The sequence below is a fragment of the Chrysemys picta genome, chromosome 1, assembly GCF_011386835.1.
Source record: "Chrysemys picta bellii isolate R12L10 chromosome 1, ASM1138683v2, whole genome shotgun sequence".
NCBI classification, from domain to species: Eukaryota; Metazoa; Chordata; order Testudines; family Emydidae; genus Chrysemys; species Chrysemys picta.
Window position 1 is genome coordinate 25,481,612 of NC_088791.1, and position 19,235 is coordinate 25,500,846.

Here is a 19,235-nt window from a genome sequence, read left to right on the forward strand (position 1 = left end):
AAAAAAGAACTAGAAAAATTAATGGAGGATAGGTCCATCAATGGCTATTAGCCAGGATGGGCAAGGATGATGTCCCTAGTCTCTGTTTGCCAGAAGCTGGGAATGGATCACTTGATTACCTGTTCTGCTCATTCGCCCTGGGGCAGCTGGCATTGGCCACTGTTGGAAGATCAGATACTGGGCTAAATGGACCTTTGGTCTGACCCACTATGGCCACTCTTATGTAAGCATTTGACACCTGTGAAAACCTTTATTTGTAGGCAGACACACAAGCAGCAAATTAAAGTTCAGCTGGAAAGCTACACATCTGTAAGATACCTTCCTCTCTAATGGTATGTCTACACTGCAAGGTAAGCCCAGGGTTAGCAGGACTCATGTCAGGGGACCCTGGGTTTAAGAATCCAGGATTGCCAACCCTAGGTTAAAATTTTTAACCTGGACCTGAACCCGGGGCTCTGGCGTCTACACTGTAGTACGCAGACCCAGGTCCAACCAACCGTATCCCAGATCTCCTAGTGCCCTCTCAAAATGTGGCCACTCTAGCTCTTCGTTCGCGGTACAGTGTAGAAAAACTTGATTGTCCAGGCTACACATTACAGGAAATTTGAACACTCCCCCCAACAAATCCTGCTGAGCAGTCATTTTGGTCTGCAGGCTTCCAGCAACTGGAGTCAGGAAAATGGAGGCGTTACCATTTCCAGAACTTCTATTTGGGCTTTTGCTTCTGTTTCAAGATGCAGGCAGAGCTTCCATGAGATGCTGGTGGGCAGTTTGGTGGCTTTTTCTGACCCACAGAAGGCACCTGACAGAGCTAACGACCAATCAGGACGATGACTACGACAGACATGGCAGACTCAAATCAGCTGATGCTGCTCATGACACTCTGTATAGCCACTGATACCTGCTACATACACTGGTGCTTCTGGAGCAGGGCTACAAGCACAGACTCGTGAGATCATATCACCATGCAGATGGGACGACCAGCACTGGGTCCATAACTTTTGCAGGGTACAGAACTTCTGCTATATTTCTGAAGATTTGGGAGCAGCTTGCCCCGGACCCTCCTGTGTATGATCATATGCATGGGGGTAGGCATGCAAGTCCAGAAGCAGATTGCTATAATTGTTTAGAAGCTGGCTGTCCCAGACTGTTACAGGTCCGTTGCCATCCATTTGGTGCTAGAAAGTCGACTATGGGTAAAATGGTGACAGATTTCTGAGACAAGCAGGTGTGTGGTTTAACCCAACATGACAGGCATTAAAGAATATTCCTTAAGTAATCGCTGGCTTTGAGAGAATGGCGTGATGCTAATAAACCAAGTGCCAGCTCTAGCCAAGGCCATAGGTGTTAACTGACAAACTCATAACTGGAAACCAAACCAGCTCACCTGTATGTTCGGTTTGTTCGGAATGGGTATTAGTTTTATAAGAATATATTTAATGTTTAGACTATGAAATGCTTGTAAATTGCTGCATGCATTAATCTCACTTGTAATGTTTGTATTCCATGTTGCAAGGTAAGATATAAGTTTGTTTTATAAAATTGTAAAAATGCCTGCTCTGAACTTGTGAACAGAGACAGGAAGAGTGGTTCTCACCACCCATCAAGACAAACTATCAAGACTTGAGGGGCCCTCTAGGACAAAGCTTTCTTGATTGCCCCATCCACCCATGAAGAATTTACATGCAGGAGCACTCATCCCATTGGTTTGTACTCTGGTGAAAGGCCATATAAAGGTGCTCACAAGAAGAAACAGTTCTCTTTGCTGTTTGAACTCTGACAGGGCCAGAGACACTAAACCAAAGCACAGATCCCTAGGGTCAACCTGGGTCCACCCTGTAAGACATTTTGAACAGCAAAATGTGACGAAGTGGGTATTCACCCACCAAAGCTTATGCTCCAATACGTCTGTTAGTCTATAAGATGCCACAGGACTTTCTCACTTTTTACAGATCCAGACTAACACAGCTACCCCTCTGATACTTGACACCATGCAAGGCACTGCATTTAGCCGTATGGAGTGGAAATCCATCAACCTCATGAAGAAACTTGCACAAGTACAGATAGATATCATCTTCCTTTCCAAATGCAAACGGACGGACATCATACCAAATGGACTGAAGGTGAAAAATCCATTGCTATCTAATACTGCACAGACCACAGTGAGAGATTATGCCATACACTATCAAAGAAACTGAGGAACCACCTGATCAGCAGCCTATACAGCAAACAGGAAAACAAGAAAAAAAAAAAAGCTCTCCAACCTGGAGACTTTCATAAATAATCAATCTTCTACACAAACTACTTTACTAAAATAAGACAGGAGATCTACATTACACACTTCACCTCTCTACAAAGGAAAAAGGACCGTAAGCTGTCTAAAATCCTACCTGCCACATGGGGCCATAACAGTGGTACCCCTAACTCACCCAGCAATATCGTCAATTTATCCAGCTACACACTCAACCCGGCAAAAGAGTCTGTCCTACCTCGGGGACTCTCTTTTTGCCCCACCACACCCACGAACATGATACAGTCCTGTGGTAATCTGGAAGCCTACTTTCGCCGTCTCCGACTCAAAGAATACTTTCAAGATAACACTGAACAACGCACTGATACATAGATAACCTCCTATCAACAGCACAAGAAGAACTCCACATGGACTCCTCCTGAGGGTTGAAATGACAATCTGGACCTATACATAGAACGCTTCTGCCGATGTGCACTGGCAGAAATTGTAGAAAAACATCGCTTGCCTCATAACCTAAGTCATGCAGAACGCAATGCCATCCACAGCCTCAGAAACAACCCTGACATTATAATCAAAGAGGCTGATAAAGGAGGTGCTGTTGTCATCATGAACAGGTCTGACTACCAAAAGGAGGCTGCCAGACAACTCTCCAATACCAAATTCTACAGGCCACTTTCCTCAGATCTCACTGAGAAATATACTAAGAAACTACACCATCTACTCAGGACACTCCCTACACTAACACAGGAACAAATCAACATAGAATAACCCCGGTCAGGGCTCTAAGGGTATCTACTACCCAAGATCCACAAACCTGGAAATCCTTGACACCCCATCATCTCTGGAATTGGCACTCTCACTGAAGGACTGTCCGGATATGTGGACTCTCTACTCAGACCCTACGCCACCAGCACTCCCAGCTATCTGACACACCACTGATTTTCTGAGAAAACTACAATGCATTGGTGATCATCCAGAAAACAACATTTTAGCCACCATGGATGGCTCTCTACACAAACATCCCACACACAGATGGAATACAAGCTGTCAGGAACAGTATCACTGATGATGCCACAGCACAACTGGTTGCTGAGCTCTGTGACTTTATCCTCACGCACAATTATTTCAAATTTGGTGACAATATATACCTCCAGACTACTGGCATCGCTATGGACACCCGCATGGCCCCACAATATGCCAACATTTTTATGGCTGACCTGGAACAACGCTTCCTCAGCTGCAGTGAGGCCATTGATGGGACTCATACTCATTGTGTGCTCACCTCAAGGAGCACATGAATTCATAAACCACAAAGGGTCTTAACTCCTTAGTTATGAAGGACCTTGTGGACAACAGAGGCCGAATTATAAACCTCAATGTTGACTGCTCTGGAAAAGTTCATGATACCAGGGTTTTCCACCAACTGGGAGTCTACATTTTTGGACAGGCTGGGACATGATTCCCACCATATGACTGTCATAAACAGAGTTACTATCCTCACAGTTATTCTCAGGGACCCAGCATTTCCCTTTTTGCTTTGTGAAACCATACCCTGATCTTAGAGGCCCTGGCAAAAGAAGGTTTAATTACAGTCTCAGCAGGTGCAGAGTGGTGATGGAATGTGCGTTTGACCTATTGAAATCCTGCTGGCAATATTTACAGACCTGTTTAGATTCCAGTGTCACCAATGCTGTCCACATTATTGTGGCTTGCAGCGCTCTTCATAATCTTTGTGAAGCCAAAGGTGAGCCATTTCCCCAAATGGAAATATGACAGAGGTGCACTTTTGTGGCTAAGTGTCTAACATAGCTGCAGCTGGATATACCCGGGCAACAGAAATTAGGGATGCTTTGTGTTCCCACATTATGGACTGGCATGGGCCAGTGGCAGAGGGAGACTAGTATGTTTATGAATGTGCTTGTTGCGGGGGAGGTGAGGGGTAGAGCATTGATTGCTTCTGTGGGAGGGGATTTGATCACCATGTACTGTACTTCTGAATGACATGACTGCTTATTATGAAATGCGGGGGTGGGAGGGGGAAAAACAGTATGGATTGATGTTTATGAGATACAGGTTTTGCATGCAACAGGAGTGGGAACCTACCTCTTGCTCATTTTCATCTGGCCCGCAGGCCACACACATTCAACTCACCCGCTGGGGATGGGGAAACTTGGGGCTACCCCCCCCGACCCCACGGTGGGGTGAGCCAGTGCTCGTGGGGGGGGGGGGGGGCAGGAGCCGCGAGCGCTGGCTCGCCCTGCTGTGGGTGGAAGTCCCAAACCTCCATGTCCCCCATGTAAGTGAGCTGAACTTGTGTGGCCCGCCACTGATTTTTTTGGTGGGTCAACGTCCCCTGACACAGAAAAGGTTGCCCACCTCTGGCATACAACCTCCCAGTTGTCACTGATCATGCGTTTACTTTTAGTATACGATGTGTTGCCGTGACAATCAAATTTCTTTACAAAATGAAAACCTTTATTTTCAGACATGTATTGGAAAAGTACAATATTAAACCGTTGCCTAGCAGGCCAGCTGCCTTTAGCACACCGAATCAGCAGCAACACCAAAAGCTTTAAAAATAACCAAGAGAAAAGTGCATAAACAAGTGCAAATAGTTGAACTATATACAAGACACCCTCCACGTTTGCCACACTCTTGCAGCCAGGACAGGGGTGTCCATGGGGGAGAGGTTCAGCACTGAGGACCGCATGAGACACATTTGCCCTGTCCTGTCACTCGTAGGGCCCCACTGAATGGGCCACCCAGCCACGGAGTTGTCCATGCTGTTCCTGGAATGCAGGCCAAGGTACCATGGAGGGGACACAGGTCATGGTGCAGGTGCAGCAGGAGCCTGCACTTTTACAGCCATTAGAGGTAGCAGCCACTCAAACAATTCTCTCTGTTGTGCTCTCTCCTCCTCCCTTAGCTGCCATTCCTGTTCCAGGAACTATGAAGAGTGCCTGCTTCCATGCTGCTACACTGTCAAGCTGCAAAGCCAGCCTGAGCTTGTCCGCTTGCCTCTCAGCAGGTCTTTCTTCTTGCCGCAAGTCCCTTTGCCTTTGGTACTCACGCTACTTATTGGCCCAATCCAGAACTTCAATCAAATTCATCATGCTTCCTCCTGGAACCGTCTGCGAGGGTACGACGAGTCAGGCTTCTGCAATGTGCGCAAGTTAAGGAGGTATTGCAACATGTAGAGTTCGAGCGGTCTGGAACAGGACAAGACACAGAAGGTTACTGTCTTGAATATCGCTCAATGTCAATATATTGGCAGAGGGCTGCTCCAGAGCACAGAAGCTCCTTGGACACAGCCAGGTTAAATCGCAGTGAGAGAAAAAGTGTATGCCACCAAAGCATTCATACCTATGGTGACTGAACAACACATCCATAAATGGAGTGGGCTGGTAAACTATTGAGGTGGCCCTGAAAAATACACCTTTCCTCAAAATGTGACTATCTGGAGTTCCTGCTATGGGTTTGGGTCAGAATTCATGGGCGAAAATCAACAGGATGCTGCATTTGGGCTTCCACATTGCTTCGGACCTCCCTTATGGCTTCTGACACAGTCTTTTAGGACTGCATGAAAAGAGACAGCTACTCCCTCCCTCCCCTGGCAAATTTATGGACTGAATTCAACCTCCCCAGTCATATTTGGAACGAGCGGTCTCATCAGCCATGGAATATATAGACTACATTTAAAAGAAATTAACTACATTTGAACCTCTTCCCCACCATACAGTTCAGTCCTTTCAGGCAGCTTGTTACCAACTCAGTGTATTGAGCGATATACATACAAGGAAAGTAATATCAGTTTATTATTTTAACAAACTGGAATTTATTAGAAAAAAATGTGCACCTTCCCAGTAAAAATTCTCTTTTTATATGCTTGTTTTACTGTTTGTGTTTCCTAGTCTCTACTTTGAATTCCCTGTGGTGGGGAGGGTGACATCGTGATGCCATGGCACTGGCATGCAATCCGCCATTAATGGATACACGCTTCTATCTAGGGCTTATCTCTTTTGTATTGGTTCTTACAATAGAAATTGCTCCCATTCTTATATTAACAAACACAAAAATAGACCCAGAAACTTACTCGGCTCTGGGGCAGCTTCTCCCTCTTCTGTTTCGGCAGCCAGTTCTGCAGTGGGGTTTTCCTCCAAGGGGGCATAAAAAAAGCTCTAAGTACATCCTCCAGATATGCTGCAGCTGCTCCTGTGGCAAAGCTTCCTCCTAGGACCAGTTTCACCAACAGAGTTACTTCCTTTGCCTCATTCGGCACCTGCTACTGGCTCCTATTTATTTCGTTGCTGGCTTCTGGGACCAGCTGGACGCCATCCCAGCTTACCAGGTCATCGTACACAGTGACGGCTCAAGTGCAGTCACCAGCACCCAGTCAGACTCATCATAAAATGGGCATGATGTTAGTGAGCAGCCAGAGATGCGTTTGTGGTCCCTGGTTTTCTGGTACTCTTGAGCTGCTTAATCCATTTTCTGCACTGATCGCTGGTCCGATAAGTTTCCAGTGCCACCATCTTCTTTCCTAGTAGCTGGTATTCATGGTCGCTCCTAGTACTCTTACTAAAATCCAGTTTTTCTGGCCTTGCACCAGAGATTAGCCAAAATCTGGCTGTGCTCCCATGACCATGAAACAGCACGCTTTGTAAAGTGACATCTGGTCAGTATCCATTGCAAACACCGAAGGTTTTCCTAGGGTGTGTTTGCAGCTTGGCAATCAGAATAAAATGGAGGGGTTAAACACGAAGCTGCTGCACTGGAACAAGGAGGGTGCTTCCATTTCCATGGAGTCGACTGCTGATACTTGGGAGATAGAGGACAAAGGAAGTTGGCCCATAGCATTGTGGGAGATTATTGGTGGACTCCAAGGACCAGAGTCCAGGAAAGGAGGGATGCTGCAAAACACCCCTACACTATACTACAAAACAATAGGGCTTGAACCCTGGGTCTCAATCTTGACTTGGATTCAGACAAACCCTCCATGCTCACAGGGTCCTGGGACCCTGGGTCAGAGCACAAGTTCAAGAGATTTGCATGTAGACTGAAGGGGAAGGGTTATGGCTTTAGCCTGAGTCTGAGCCCAGGCTTACATTACAGTGTAGACATATCCCAAGATCACCCAACCCAATGAGGCATTAAAGGATTTCTTTTCATTTCCTGTATAAGCCTGTTTTCTTTTACAAAAAAATCCTTTTGGCAGCATCTCACCCCTATTAATATGTAAATGAAAGTTTATTGTAATTTTATCAATAGATATACACCAATGGTTGCTGTGGCAAAATATGTAATGCACAATTATACTTTTATGCTTGCAGATAAAACTCAGGCTAACAGTTATATGAAATTAAATTGACAGAGGGCACATTATTTTATCTTCTGAGAAGCCATATTCACAAATCCCTCCCAAGTGGATCAAACCTCTTCACCTTCAACAGAGGAAGCTAGAACTGTCAGTCAGGAAGAGCTAAGATAAAAAGGACTCAATCCAGGAACTTTATTCAAACTTTTCCCGTAGCTATTGTATGTGAGGGGAAATTCAAGAACTGTAACAGTTGGATACAGTGAACAGAAGAAAATATATACATAAGCCAATTGAAAATTAAAGAATAAAAAACTGTTTAAACATATTCCTGCAATAATGGAAAGAAAAAGGTTAGACTCAGAAACTGGTAAGTAGTATTACCACTGACCACACGTAAGTGGGTAGTGAAGTGCAGAGAAAAGGAATGATTAGGGGGTCATATGGGAATGTGAGCCAAGATCAAGAAAAGAGCACCTTAGTGGGATGCCATAGTAAGAAAATAACCTCTTGAAAAAATGCATCTGCAGATTTTTGGGACATGAAATCCAGGTAATTTATGGTAGAAGGAGGAGTTCTATAGCTCTAGAGCAGAAGCAAAGACTGATAGGGATTTGATGTGCTGGCCCAGTTCTTTACTCCACTCTGACATCTCTATCTTCCTCCATCTCTACAGTGAGAAACTCTGCTAATTGTGATGGCTCAATGGTCATGCCACTACTCTTGGGGGGCGGGGGGGAGAAGTGGTTTTAGGATCAGATTTTTGAAGAGTAATTTTGTTTCTTTGCTTCAATAAAGCTAGCAGAGTTTACTTTTTATCATAGTATTTAACACAGAAAGATAAGATTTTTTTTTTAAAGGTAAATAGATTTATAAAAAGAGATTCAAAAAAGATTCTCTGGAACCTGGACTGATGGACCATTAAGGAATTTTGGGGGGTTTCTGAAATCGCTCAAGCTTTGTGCTTCATAACATGTGAAATATATCCCATGGCCTATTCATTCATGCTCTAACAAATTTTGTTGCTTAATTGAGCATATCATACATGTAGACAACAGTTACTTAGGTGCATGCATACAGTTAGTGAAGTTAAAGACATGAGCAATTTTTGATTGCTCATTTTCTAAAGTCATCTCAAAGAGCATTATGTAAAGAAAATAAAAGGTCCTATTGTTTTTCCCCTTTTAAGTTACTACCTTGGGTAAGAACGATCACTTGTTAAATTATTTAGCTTCCTTCAGGAATATTGGTGGAAAATGTTTAATCTTCTTTAGATTAATGTTTTTAAGACTTCCTGTCAAATGGGTATTTAAGAGAATATATATGTTTCTAAAGGGGTTAAAAGCAAGCAATTTTTCAGAATAGACTAGGAACGTGGAACACCCTCCCTGAACTGGTCAGTAAAGCCACTGCACCCTATTTAAATCCCACCTAAAAACCATTTCTACAAGGAGATATCCAAGAAACAAGATGTCTGTAACCAACTTAGCTATTCTGTTTATATTATTAATATTTTTAGTCTCACCTATATGGAGGAAGGAAACAGAATATTGAAAAGGGGCATAGTGGCACTGGAATTAAAATTTGGAATTGCTGTGGGAGAAAGACAGGGAGGATAGTAGTGTGCAAGAGAACAGTGTGTTTAACAAGATAGACATGTCACCCTGATAGGATGGTTACAAACAAGTAAAGTTTTCTCCATTTGTGTTTTTAAATTCTAGGTTCTCCAGGGCAGGGACTATATCTTCATCTGTGTTTGGGATGCATCTTGCACACCATGAGCATTATTACAATAACTGTCTCCACCATAAGAAACTACAAAGTGGCAGAAGTTAGTCCCACCTCCAAAAGTGATGCAAAGGTACAGTAGTTGAGGTCAGAAGAGACCACACAGATTATTAGATGAATGCCACACCTTTTTCGGGACTATTTTAGCCACTAAATCTCTTACATAATATTCTCCCAAACATAACCACCACTTCTGAGAACAGTTCCAATGCCCAAACTACTGAAGGGGGGGAGAGAGGTAAGAGAAGGGGGACAGAAGAAGTAGGGCAGTCTTAGGGAAAAAGGGCCTTAAAATTATTGCCCCTTTCCATGTCATCTTGCAATAATGTGAACATTTTTTTCCACTTCTATTTCCTTGAAGGTATTTGTTTAGACTGATCACGTTCTTGTAAGACATCCTTTCCAGACTCTAAATTTAGCCTACTCAGGATCTCATTTTATTCTCTAATCCTGATGAGATTTCCTTGCCACTCATGTGATTTCCTCTGCTTTTTTTTGGTACCCTCAAGTTGACCCCAAAACTGCATGAAATATTCTAGTTCTGGAACAATCATTTATCAACGTAGATTCAAAGTGGATCATCACATCTCTAGTTTTAAATTAAATCACTATTTCTGAGAATAGAATTAACTTCTCTCTAACAGTACTGCAATGTGATCTCAGATGCATTTTACATGTTTTCTCCACTCATTCTGACTCACTAGTTTCTAGACAGCTTTTATCTCCAGTTTGTACACATGCTATTTTTCTCTCCAACCAAAAGGACTTCAGTCTTAAATCCCATTTTACTGTATACAACTCACAGTTCTAATCTCTCCAAGCCACTTAGTGAGGATACATCATCCTGTATGTTTAATGTTCCTCCAATTCAGAGGCTGGCAAGTATGATTAATGCTGATCTTCGGCCTTCTTCTAGATCATTAAAGTATTAAAAAGTATATGCCCTCCAATACTGACTTGACCTTGTGGTACTCCATTTGGAAGAGATGAATTTTTAATGGTAAAAACTTTAACATCTGTCATACAACTTTTAATCTGTGCTATGGTATTTAACCAATTGAAAACATTTTTATACTGTACCATATAAAATATGTTATAAAGGCCAAACGTATGCTGTATCTACCAAAACAGTAAATGTTTCAAAAAATTCTATCAATATTACTTTATAAATGAGTTGGTTGATTGAAAAGCTTCATTTCCTCACAAGTAGAGTCACTAATTCCATTATATGTCTAAATATTTTGCAAAGAAATACAGGCTATTTCCTGTATCTTCCTTTATGCCCTTAAAAATAAAGGTACTAAATTTGCTCATCATCAGGTACCTCTGTTTTTTCACTTTTTTTAAACAAGAAACTGCATATTATGTCACCAAAATGTTTATGACCTTAAGAAAAAAAATCTCAGAACCCTTCAATTTAAACTAGTTTAATAAGAGAAACAAGTTTGAGAAAAATAAAAAGCAAAACAAGGGGGTTTAAGCAATTCAACATGCAGATAATTCAGAGATGGAGATTAATTATATTGTTTACATATTGTTGAAAATAAGGAAACAGAGAAAGCACTAGAGAAAGTTACCTGGTATCTTACATTATATATATCAAGGGACATATCTAACATGTGCACCAAAAATTTGGCTATTCAGAAGTCTTAGCTGCTCCCACACTCCTCACCTCACCAAAAAGGAGGGGGTGGGGGAGTGGTGCCTCTCACGTAGATCTGATTCTCTCCCCCCCTCCCCACAAAAAATAAGGTATTCCTTCACCATCTTTTCTTCATGCTGTCTCCCAACTATTGTCTGCTTTAAAGTTCCAATTGCTTATGTTTATCTTTCTAGAAAGGAAGCAAAACTAACCAGAGTCGCTCCATGTCTCACTTTCCTTTCACTCTCTTTTTTCTGGAGGTATCTCTAGACCCTTGTGTGTCTGACTCTGCAAGCTATTTTACGTCTGTACATTCAGTCTCCCAACTTCTCAGTTTTAAGTTTTTTTTTCTTTGTATAAATAAAAGGTCAGTTGGTAAAACCATTTCTCTTAATTATTAAAGTGTTCTTCCTTTTTACCTTTAAAAATATAAGCTTTAAATATCAATGCATGTTTGTATAACAGATAACATTGTATGCAAGTTTGTGCATATACTGTACACAACCAAAAATACCATTATAATAGCTTTTGTGTGCATTAAATATTACAGGATCGGGGGAAATATGATAAAGTAAATGTCTTTGTTAGTTTTGTAAAGAGACAATTTAGGGGAAGCTCTTAAACATCCTCCTTTCAACGGGCTTCTATTGCTATGACTATGCAGTCATAACATTAGCTGCAGCCTAAAAGTCTTCAAAATATTGCTGATTTAGGGCTTGTCTATGTTACCCGCTGGATCTACGGGCAGCGATCGATCCAGCGGGGGTCGATTTATCGCATCTACCATGAGCGCTCTCCCGTCGACTCCGGTACTCCACCAGGGCGAGAGGCGCAGGCGGAGTTGATGGGAGAGCGTCAGCCGTCGACTTACTGCAGTGAAGACACCGCGATAAGCAGATCTAAGTACGTTGACTTCAGCTACGTTATTCACGTAGTTGCGTAACTTAGATCGATTCCTCCCACCCACCCCAAGTATAGACCAGATCTTAGACTCCTAAGTGCCTAAATCCCAAATGATGTATAGGCTCCTAAGTCAGTTAGGTGTTGTGACACTGAGTGCAGCAACACTTAAATAGCTTTAAAAATCTGAGCCATGGTGATTCAAAAAAGTTTACTATTAGCTTTCTGAAGGCTTTCCTTATTTTTTCTGGGTCATCTTTAAAAGGTTTGGCTTTCATATTCCAAAGTTCTTTTGTTTTGCCAACAAGGCTTTGCTGAGAAGTTTATTTTGGTTTGTTAGGTGGTTGTTTGGTTTTTTTTTTGAGCGGGTGGAAAAAACAAATATATAATTTGAAGAGCTTCTGATACCCCATACTAAAGGAAGCATGGAAGAAGTTAACTATATGCTCACTATAAAAACCACTATAAAAAGAAGGCACAAACTCTTCACAGCCCCAAAAGGAAAGAAGCAGCACTTGATTTACAACACTCAAACCGTAAATTTCCCCCCTAAAGTTTGCAAAAATACATTCAAACGTCAAAATAGACCACATTAAAACATACTTTCAACATTAACTTAATTATGTATGCCTCTGTGAATCTCTGAAGTATATTATCTTGAGATCACGTAACAGTTGACTAGGTCAGGATTTCTGTTAAATATCACACATGGTGTTGCTGTGATGCAAGACTTTTATTCAGTGTCCTAAGACAAATTGCTAGAACAAGGCGGAACAATTGCTGCATAAATTACATTTTAACTTGCCTTTGGAATTATGTAAATTAATACTTGTTACACTTTCACAAAATCCATTTGTTCGTACAAAATATGGATTATTAGCAATATCAAACAAGACAGAATTGGTCATTTAAGTATAAACTTTGTAACTCTCTTTAAGCTCAAAACTGAGAAGGTGAACAGTACCTGCGGGTCCGTGGAGGCTTTGGTGGAGGAGAGTCCTGTTTCTCAAGATCTATAGAATTGACAGTTTTCTCTGTACTGGTTTCATTCTGCCAAAAAAAAAAAAATAAATCCAACGATATTTTATTCAAAATTGAAAGAATCATGATCACTAGAATTTAATACACTTCTACATGTTCCTGAAACAGGAGGACCCAAACCAAACTTGAAGAAAACATGGAGTGACAACAGCAAGTCACTAAACCACCTTACACTTGCTTCGGCTTCCAATTTAAGCATAGATTACGTTCTATACATAGATTTTATTTATAAAGCCTCTCTCCCAAAAAAAGCACTCTCAGATTCATCTGTCACTTTAGTAATGAAGTATTTTTCATGTTGTTTACTTTAAGTATTTGATAGCACTGAGTGTATAGTGAGTCTCACTGTTTCCCTTGTACAACCAGTTTCCCATCTTGGGGAAAATGTATCTTTCAAACCACAAAAGGAAAACACAAATTGGAAAAGGGACTCAATAGGAGGGAGTAGTATACAAGATAATGCATTTTCCCTAAAATGACTAGTTTTCAAGTTGACAGTACCCCTTTGTATTTAAAAATAAAGTTGAAGAGATATTCTCCTGCCTTACACAGCAAGCCATTGCAGAAGGAAAGAATTTTTTTTTTTTTTTTACACTTTTTTTTTTTTAATTAAAGCAATTTAGTATTCAGGTTAACTAACTAGAACTGCACCAGGTACAGACAAAGTCAATATTAGTTTTCATGTACACAGTTACCTTAAACATGTGTATAACAATTCTGAAGGCAAGTTCAGAAGTTAGCACTATTAAAAATGGAATACACAATATTTTTGAAAGATATCTTCTTGAAGCTAACTTTCGCAAATTTTCTTTTTAAAGATATTTCAAACAGGCATTGCCAGCATCTCAGAAACAAGTAATTTATTCCCAGAAACATGACATTAATTTAAACTGATATGCCTATCACGCCAAGCTCATCAGTCAGATGTGATCCAGGGCACATGTGACCTACTGTTGCCTTCTGACAGTGTTTGGCCTATTTACACTAAGTAGTTGACAGTCTTTTACAATTCTAGTTGACAGGCAACCACATACCTGACTTCTAAGCAATACCTTTGGTATCAACCCCAGAAGAGAGCACAAGGACTGACACCTGACTGAGCCCCTACCTCCACTCCCGGCAAGAGACTGAAGCTTTGGCTACACTTGGCCATGGCAGCGTTGTGAAGTGCAAGTTTAGTCGCGCCGCCAGCGCTATGAGAGCTCTCCGAGGGGAGTAGCTTGCAGCGCTGCGAGCGAGCGTGCAGCGCTGCAGGCGCTGATTACACTGGCGCTTTACAGCACTGAACTCGGGGGGGGGGGGAAGGGGGCGTTTTCACACCCCTGAGCGAAGCAAGTTGCAGCGCTGTACAGCGCCAGTGTAGCCAAGGCCATAGCCATACTGGTGAGAATGTTGGGAAGTTTGCATTTCCCAATTAAAGCTAAATCTAAATTAAAGCTAGTTCCATTAACTTCATCCTCCAAAGAGAAGGGCAGATGGAGGTATTAAGAGAAAACCCTAGCCTTCCTAACCACAGATTACTGGCCTCAACCAACCACTTGCCTGGTTTCCTAGACAGATGTTATTGCACTGTCCAGCAGTAGACAAGTTTAAAGCAAAGAATCTGCTTCAAAACAAGAAGGACCAAGAATATTAGCCCACCAGCCTCTAGTCTAGCAATTGATTTAAAAACCAATAATATATTTATGAACCAATATGCTGGTTATTGAAAGAGACAAAGATCTGGCCCAATGGGAATCCACTGCTATTCTGAAGATACTCCTCACTCTCTCCTATTGAGGTAGGGCTCTTGCCTACCAGAAGATAGTTATCAGCACTGCAGTGTTAAAACACCAGAAGGTTTTCACGTAAGATGTGTGCCCCTTTCTGGATCTAAGGAACAACCTAAATCAGAATTCTGAAGGGAATGCAGAATCTACCTTCCTGATCAAAGAGATTTGCTACAACAACAACAAGTATTCAGTTTAAATCTAAATGGTGATAACAATTCAGAATTATTGGATGCTTTGTTAAAGTATTTTCATACTGAAGTTCAGGGAACAGATCTTTTCAGATCTCAGCCTAGGAACTGTAGTCAAAACACAAACAGTATAAATTTCTTTGGGAAATGTATCCAAACACCAGTGTTTTATCTAGAGAAACTGAGCACTAAATGTAAACAAACCATTATTTAATGGGTAACTTATTTAGCTAAACATCAAACAGAAGTCACCTAGGATGGCTAGGATGAAGATTTTTGAGACTGACACTGAAGATATGTTATAGGATCTTCTTTGCTCTAGTCTAAGTAGACTGTATCCATGTATTTGTTGCTATATTTTAATTACATACAAAAAGCTACGTTAAAAATTTTTAAGGTTGCAAACTCAAGCACACAAAAAGGTTAGGAAATGCAAGAATTAAGGTTGCCTGTACAAACTTAATTCAGATCCTTTTTACACACGCAGGATATATGTCTAATTACATGATGACATACTATTTCCACAGCAAGACCTCTTCGTAATTCAGCTGTAACCCACGCTTACAGTGTGGTTCTTTGCTCCTCCCCAGTGTCTGTACCACAGAGGTTTATGAACGTGCTCCTGGCTTCGAGCTAGCAAACTTGTGTTTTTTAGCTCAAGCTTCTTGTTTTTTTCTTTTATAATAAACCTTTAGTTCTAGACACTAAAGGATTGGCTGGCAGCATGGTATTTTGGGTAATATCCAACCCAATATCAACCTAGCAATGTGGCTGGCCCTTTGGGGTGCAGAAGAACATTTTGCATATGTGAGCAGAGTTTTTTAAATAGCTTCTCACTGCACTGGACCTATATACTGATTGGGAGCCAGAGAATTGGAATGCAATAAAGGGGGCTATGTGATTTCCTTTTTAGCTTCTTGATAACCAGTTTGGGGGATCAGGAGCACAGTTTGTGACTGGTTGAAGAGTTTAACTTCAGTGTTAACCATCAGTTTTGGGAGTGTCTGCTCTCCCTTTTGCATCCTGCCCTGACCTTTGCATTTCCAGTGAAGGCTGCCCTAGGGACACTGGGTCACATTGAGTTACACCTTTAAACATTTTTAATGCAAATTAAAAAAAAAAAAGTAAAGGGACACTGTCAGATGGATTTTTAAAAATTGACTAAATTTAAAATAAATCAAGTTTCTAACTGAACATCTATTAAAAAGCACATGCACATATATTTAAAAATGTATTCACCTGCTGTTTATCATAAAATCATAGGACTGGAAGGGACCTCGAGAGATCATCTAGTCCAGTGGTTTTCAAACTTTTTTTTTTCCTGGCAACCCAGTTGAAGAAAATTGTTGATGCCCTTGACCCAACAGAGCTAGGGATGAGAGGTTTGGGGTGTGGGAGGGGCTCAGGGCTGGGGCAGAGGGTTGGGGTGTGGCGGTGAGGGCTGAAGGGTGGGGCCAAGAATGAGGGGTTCAGAGTGTGGGAGGGGGCTCTGGGCTCGGGCAGGGGTGCGGGAGGGGGTCAGGGCTCTGGGTTGGGGGTGCGGGCTCCAGGGTGGGGCTGGGGATGAGGAGTTTCGGGTGCAGGAAGGGGCTCCGGCTTTGGGGGGCTCAGAGCAGGGGATTGGGGTACGGGCTTACCTCGGGCGGCTCCCGGTGAGCAGTGCTGTGGGGGTGCTAAGGTAGGCTTCCTGTCTGTCCTGGCACCGTGGACCACGCTACGCCCCGGAAGTGGCCAGAAGCAGGTCTGGCTCCTAGACAGAAGCGTGCAAGTCACTCTGCATGGCTCTTGCCCGCAGACACCGGCCTTCCCAGCTTCCATTGGCCAGGAACCAGCCAATGGGAGTGTGGAGCCAGTGCTCGGGGCGGGGGCAGTGTGCGGAGTCCCATAGCTCTCCCGCTTAGGAGCAGGACCTGCTGCTGGCAGCTTCCGGGGCGCAGCATGGTGTCAGAATAGGTAGGGACTAGCCCAGGGGTCAGAAACCTTTCAGAAGTGGTGTGCCAAGTCTTCATTTATTCACTCTAATTTAAGGTTTTGTGTGCCAGTAATACGTTAACATTTTTAGAAGGTCTCGTTCTATAAGTCTATAATATATAACTAAACTATTGTTGTATGTAAAGTAAATAAGGTTTTTAAAATGTTTAAGAAGCTTCATTTAAAATTAAATTAAAATGCAGAGCCCCCCGGACTGGTGGCCAGGACCCAGGCAGTGTAAGTGCCACTGAAAATCCGCTCGCGTGCCGCCTTCGGCACGCGTGCCATAGGTTGCCCACCCCTGGACTAGCCTCTTTAGCTGGGCAGCACCACCGCTGCAACCCAGTGCCTTACATTCCACAACCCAGTACTGGGTCGCGACCCGCAGTTTGAAAACCACTGATCTAGTCCAGTCCCCTGCACTCATGGCAGGACTAATGAAGGATTTATGAAGAGTCTTTCCAGCAGAGTGGCATTGGTAGGTCCCAAGGAATGCCGAACATGTTCAGATCTACCCCCCACCCTTTTTTTCCTGTGTTCACACCTCCCTGCTGCCATTTCCAGTTTAATTTTTACTGCTGATGTTACTGGTTAACACTTTTCCATAGCTTAGGGAAGGGCATGCACATATGCTACTGCAGTGCATGTGACAAAGTGAAACTGCCCAATAAAACAGTTGTCTAATGAACTATGGGGGGGGGGGGGAGAGAGGAGGAGTGATTTCCTCTTAGTAATACTAATCTTAGATGTTAAAAGTAGGTAAAATTTTATTCAGATGAATGTAATTTCTATTCAACAGCTCTTAATTAGGAAGACTTAGACCCTATGTGTGCAGTACCCTGAATGTGTTACAGATGCAACTGTAATATAAATAAATTTAGGAGTCTTCAGTTTAACCAGATCCTTTAAGTAATGGTATTCAAAATGAATTGAATACCATATCCTTCGCAGGTGAAAGAGAGTGATACTCGGCTGGCACAAAAGTTTTTGTAATACAATTAGAGCTTTTCCTCTATATGTTTATCTTTCCTACATTTCCCTAAAATCTCAGAAAATGATATATTAGTATTTAAATATTCTCTCTAGGATGACTATTCATTTCCCTGGCTGAACTGGTAGATTCAGAATATCCACAGACACAAATTCCTTATTGCTATATGTCAGCATGATTCTCAGACAGTAACTCATTATCACACAATCCCAATGTCATGAATCAAGGAAGTTAGCCCAATTGACTAAACATCAGAACATTCACCCACCCCTTTGCTTACATGTCTCCTGCTTCTATGCACATTCACACAACATGCAAATACTACAGTGACCCCTGTGTATGAGAAGGCAAGAAACCTCTACAGCTGCCCTGCATTTCTATACTCCAGCCGCTAGGATTACAAGAGGTAAAAGGAGAATTTCCATCAGATGCTGAGAACATTGTTTCCATGACACTGCTAGGTATGGTCCCAATTTCATCTGAAGCATCTCAAACCTGCACAGGAATATACTGATACATCAGAAGTACCTATCTTAGGCTGTAGGTACTTTTATATTAAGAGACACAATTAAGAACAATGAACCCAAACCAGCTCAAAGCCCATATTGCAAGACAAACAAACAGGTAAAAACATTTAAAAAAAATGTAACAATTTCTATTACCTGCCAGTTTTCCTTAGACATAGCCAGAGCAGACCGGGTTGTTTCTCCTTAAGATGTCACTCAAGCATAGGGTGACCAGACGTCCCGATTTTATCGGGACTGTCCCAATATTTCCTTGTTTGTCCCGCGTCACGACCGATGTGCGGTCGGGACACTGGACAAACAAGGAAATGCTCTGGAGCTCGGAAATGCTCGCACCCCGCCCCGCCTCCGCCCCCTCCTCCCCCCATTGGCTCCCCCCCCGAATCCCCGCCTCTTCCCCAGGCTCACCATTCCTCCTCCCTCCACAAGCGCTGGAGGGAGGCCCCGGAGACGCAGGGGAAGCACGGGGCCAGGGTGAGTGAGAGTCCGGCCTGGCCCCAGTGCAGGCAGGACTCAGTCGGGCGGTAGGGAGAGTAGGGGGGCGGCTGGCTCGCGGGGCCAGGCGGTGGCTGTTCTCCCCCCCCCGGGCAGCGGGACTCAGGAGCAGCCGATGCTGCAGCTCCCACTGCCGCGGGGGGAGGAAGCGGCCTTGGCGCTCGGCGGCTATGGCGCACGGGCCCGAACCCCCCGAGCCTGGGCCTGCTGTGGGGTCCCAGCAGCGCGCACGCTGCACCCAGCCCCTGGCCAGTTCCGTCTGGGCTGGCTGCCCAGCTGGTGCTATCCCGTGGCGGAGGCATCAGCAGCCCAGCCCCGTTCGTTCCCCTGCGGGACCCGAGTGGGATGGGGGGGGCCG

General features: G+C 43.1%; 1 protein-coding gene across 8 annotated transcripts in view; it reads right to left on the reverse strand.

The window, feature by feature from the left end:
- The window catches only part of PTPN12 (protein tyrosine phosphatase non-receptor type 12), a 148,388-nt gene that overhangs the window by 23,544 nt on the left and 105,609 nt on the right, over nucleotides 1–19,235 (reverse strand). For all 8 annotated transcript variants that reach the window (XM_024109161.3, XM_042859381.2, XM_042859379.2 and 5 more), the window contains exon 12: nucleotides 12,860–12,945. In XM_024109161.3, the coding sequence (XP_023964929.1) occupies nucleotides 12,860–12,945 (86 nt within the window). The remainder of the gene's footprint in view (nucleotides 1–12,859; nucleotides 12,946–19,235) is intronic.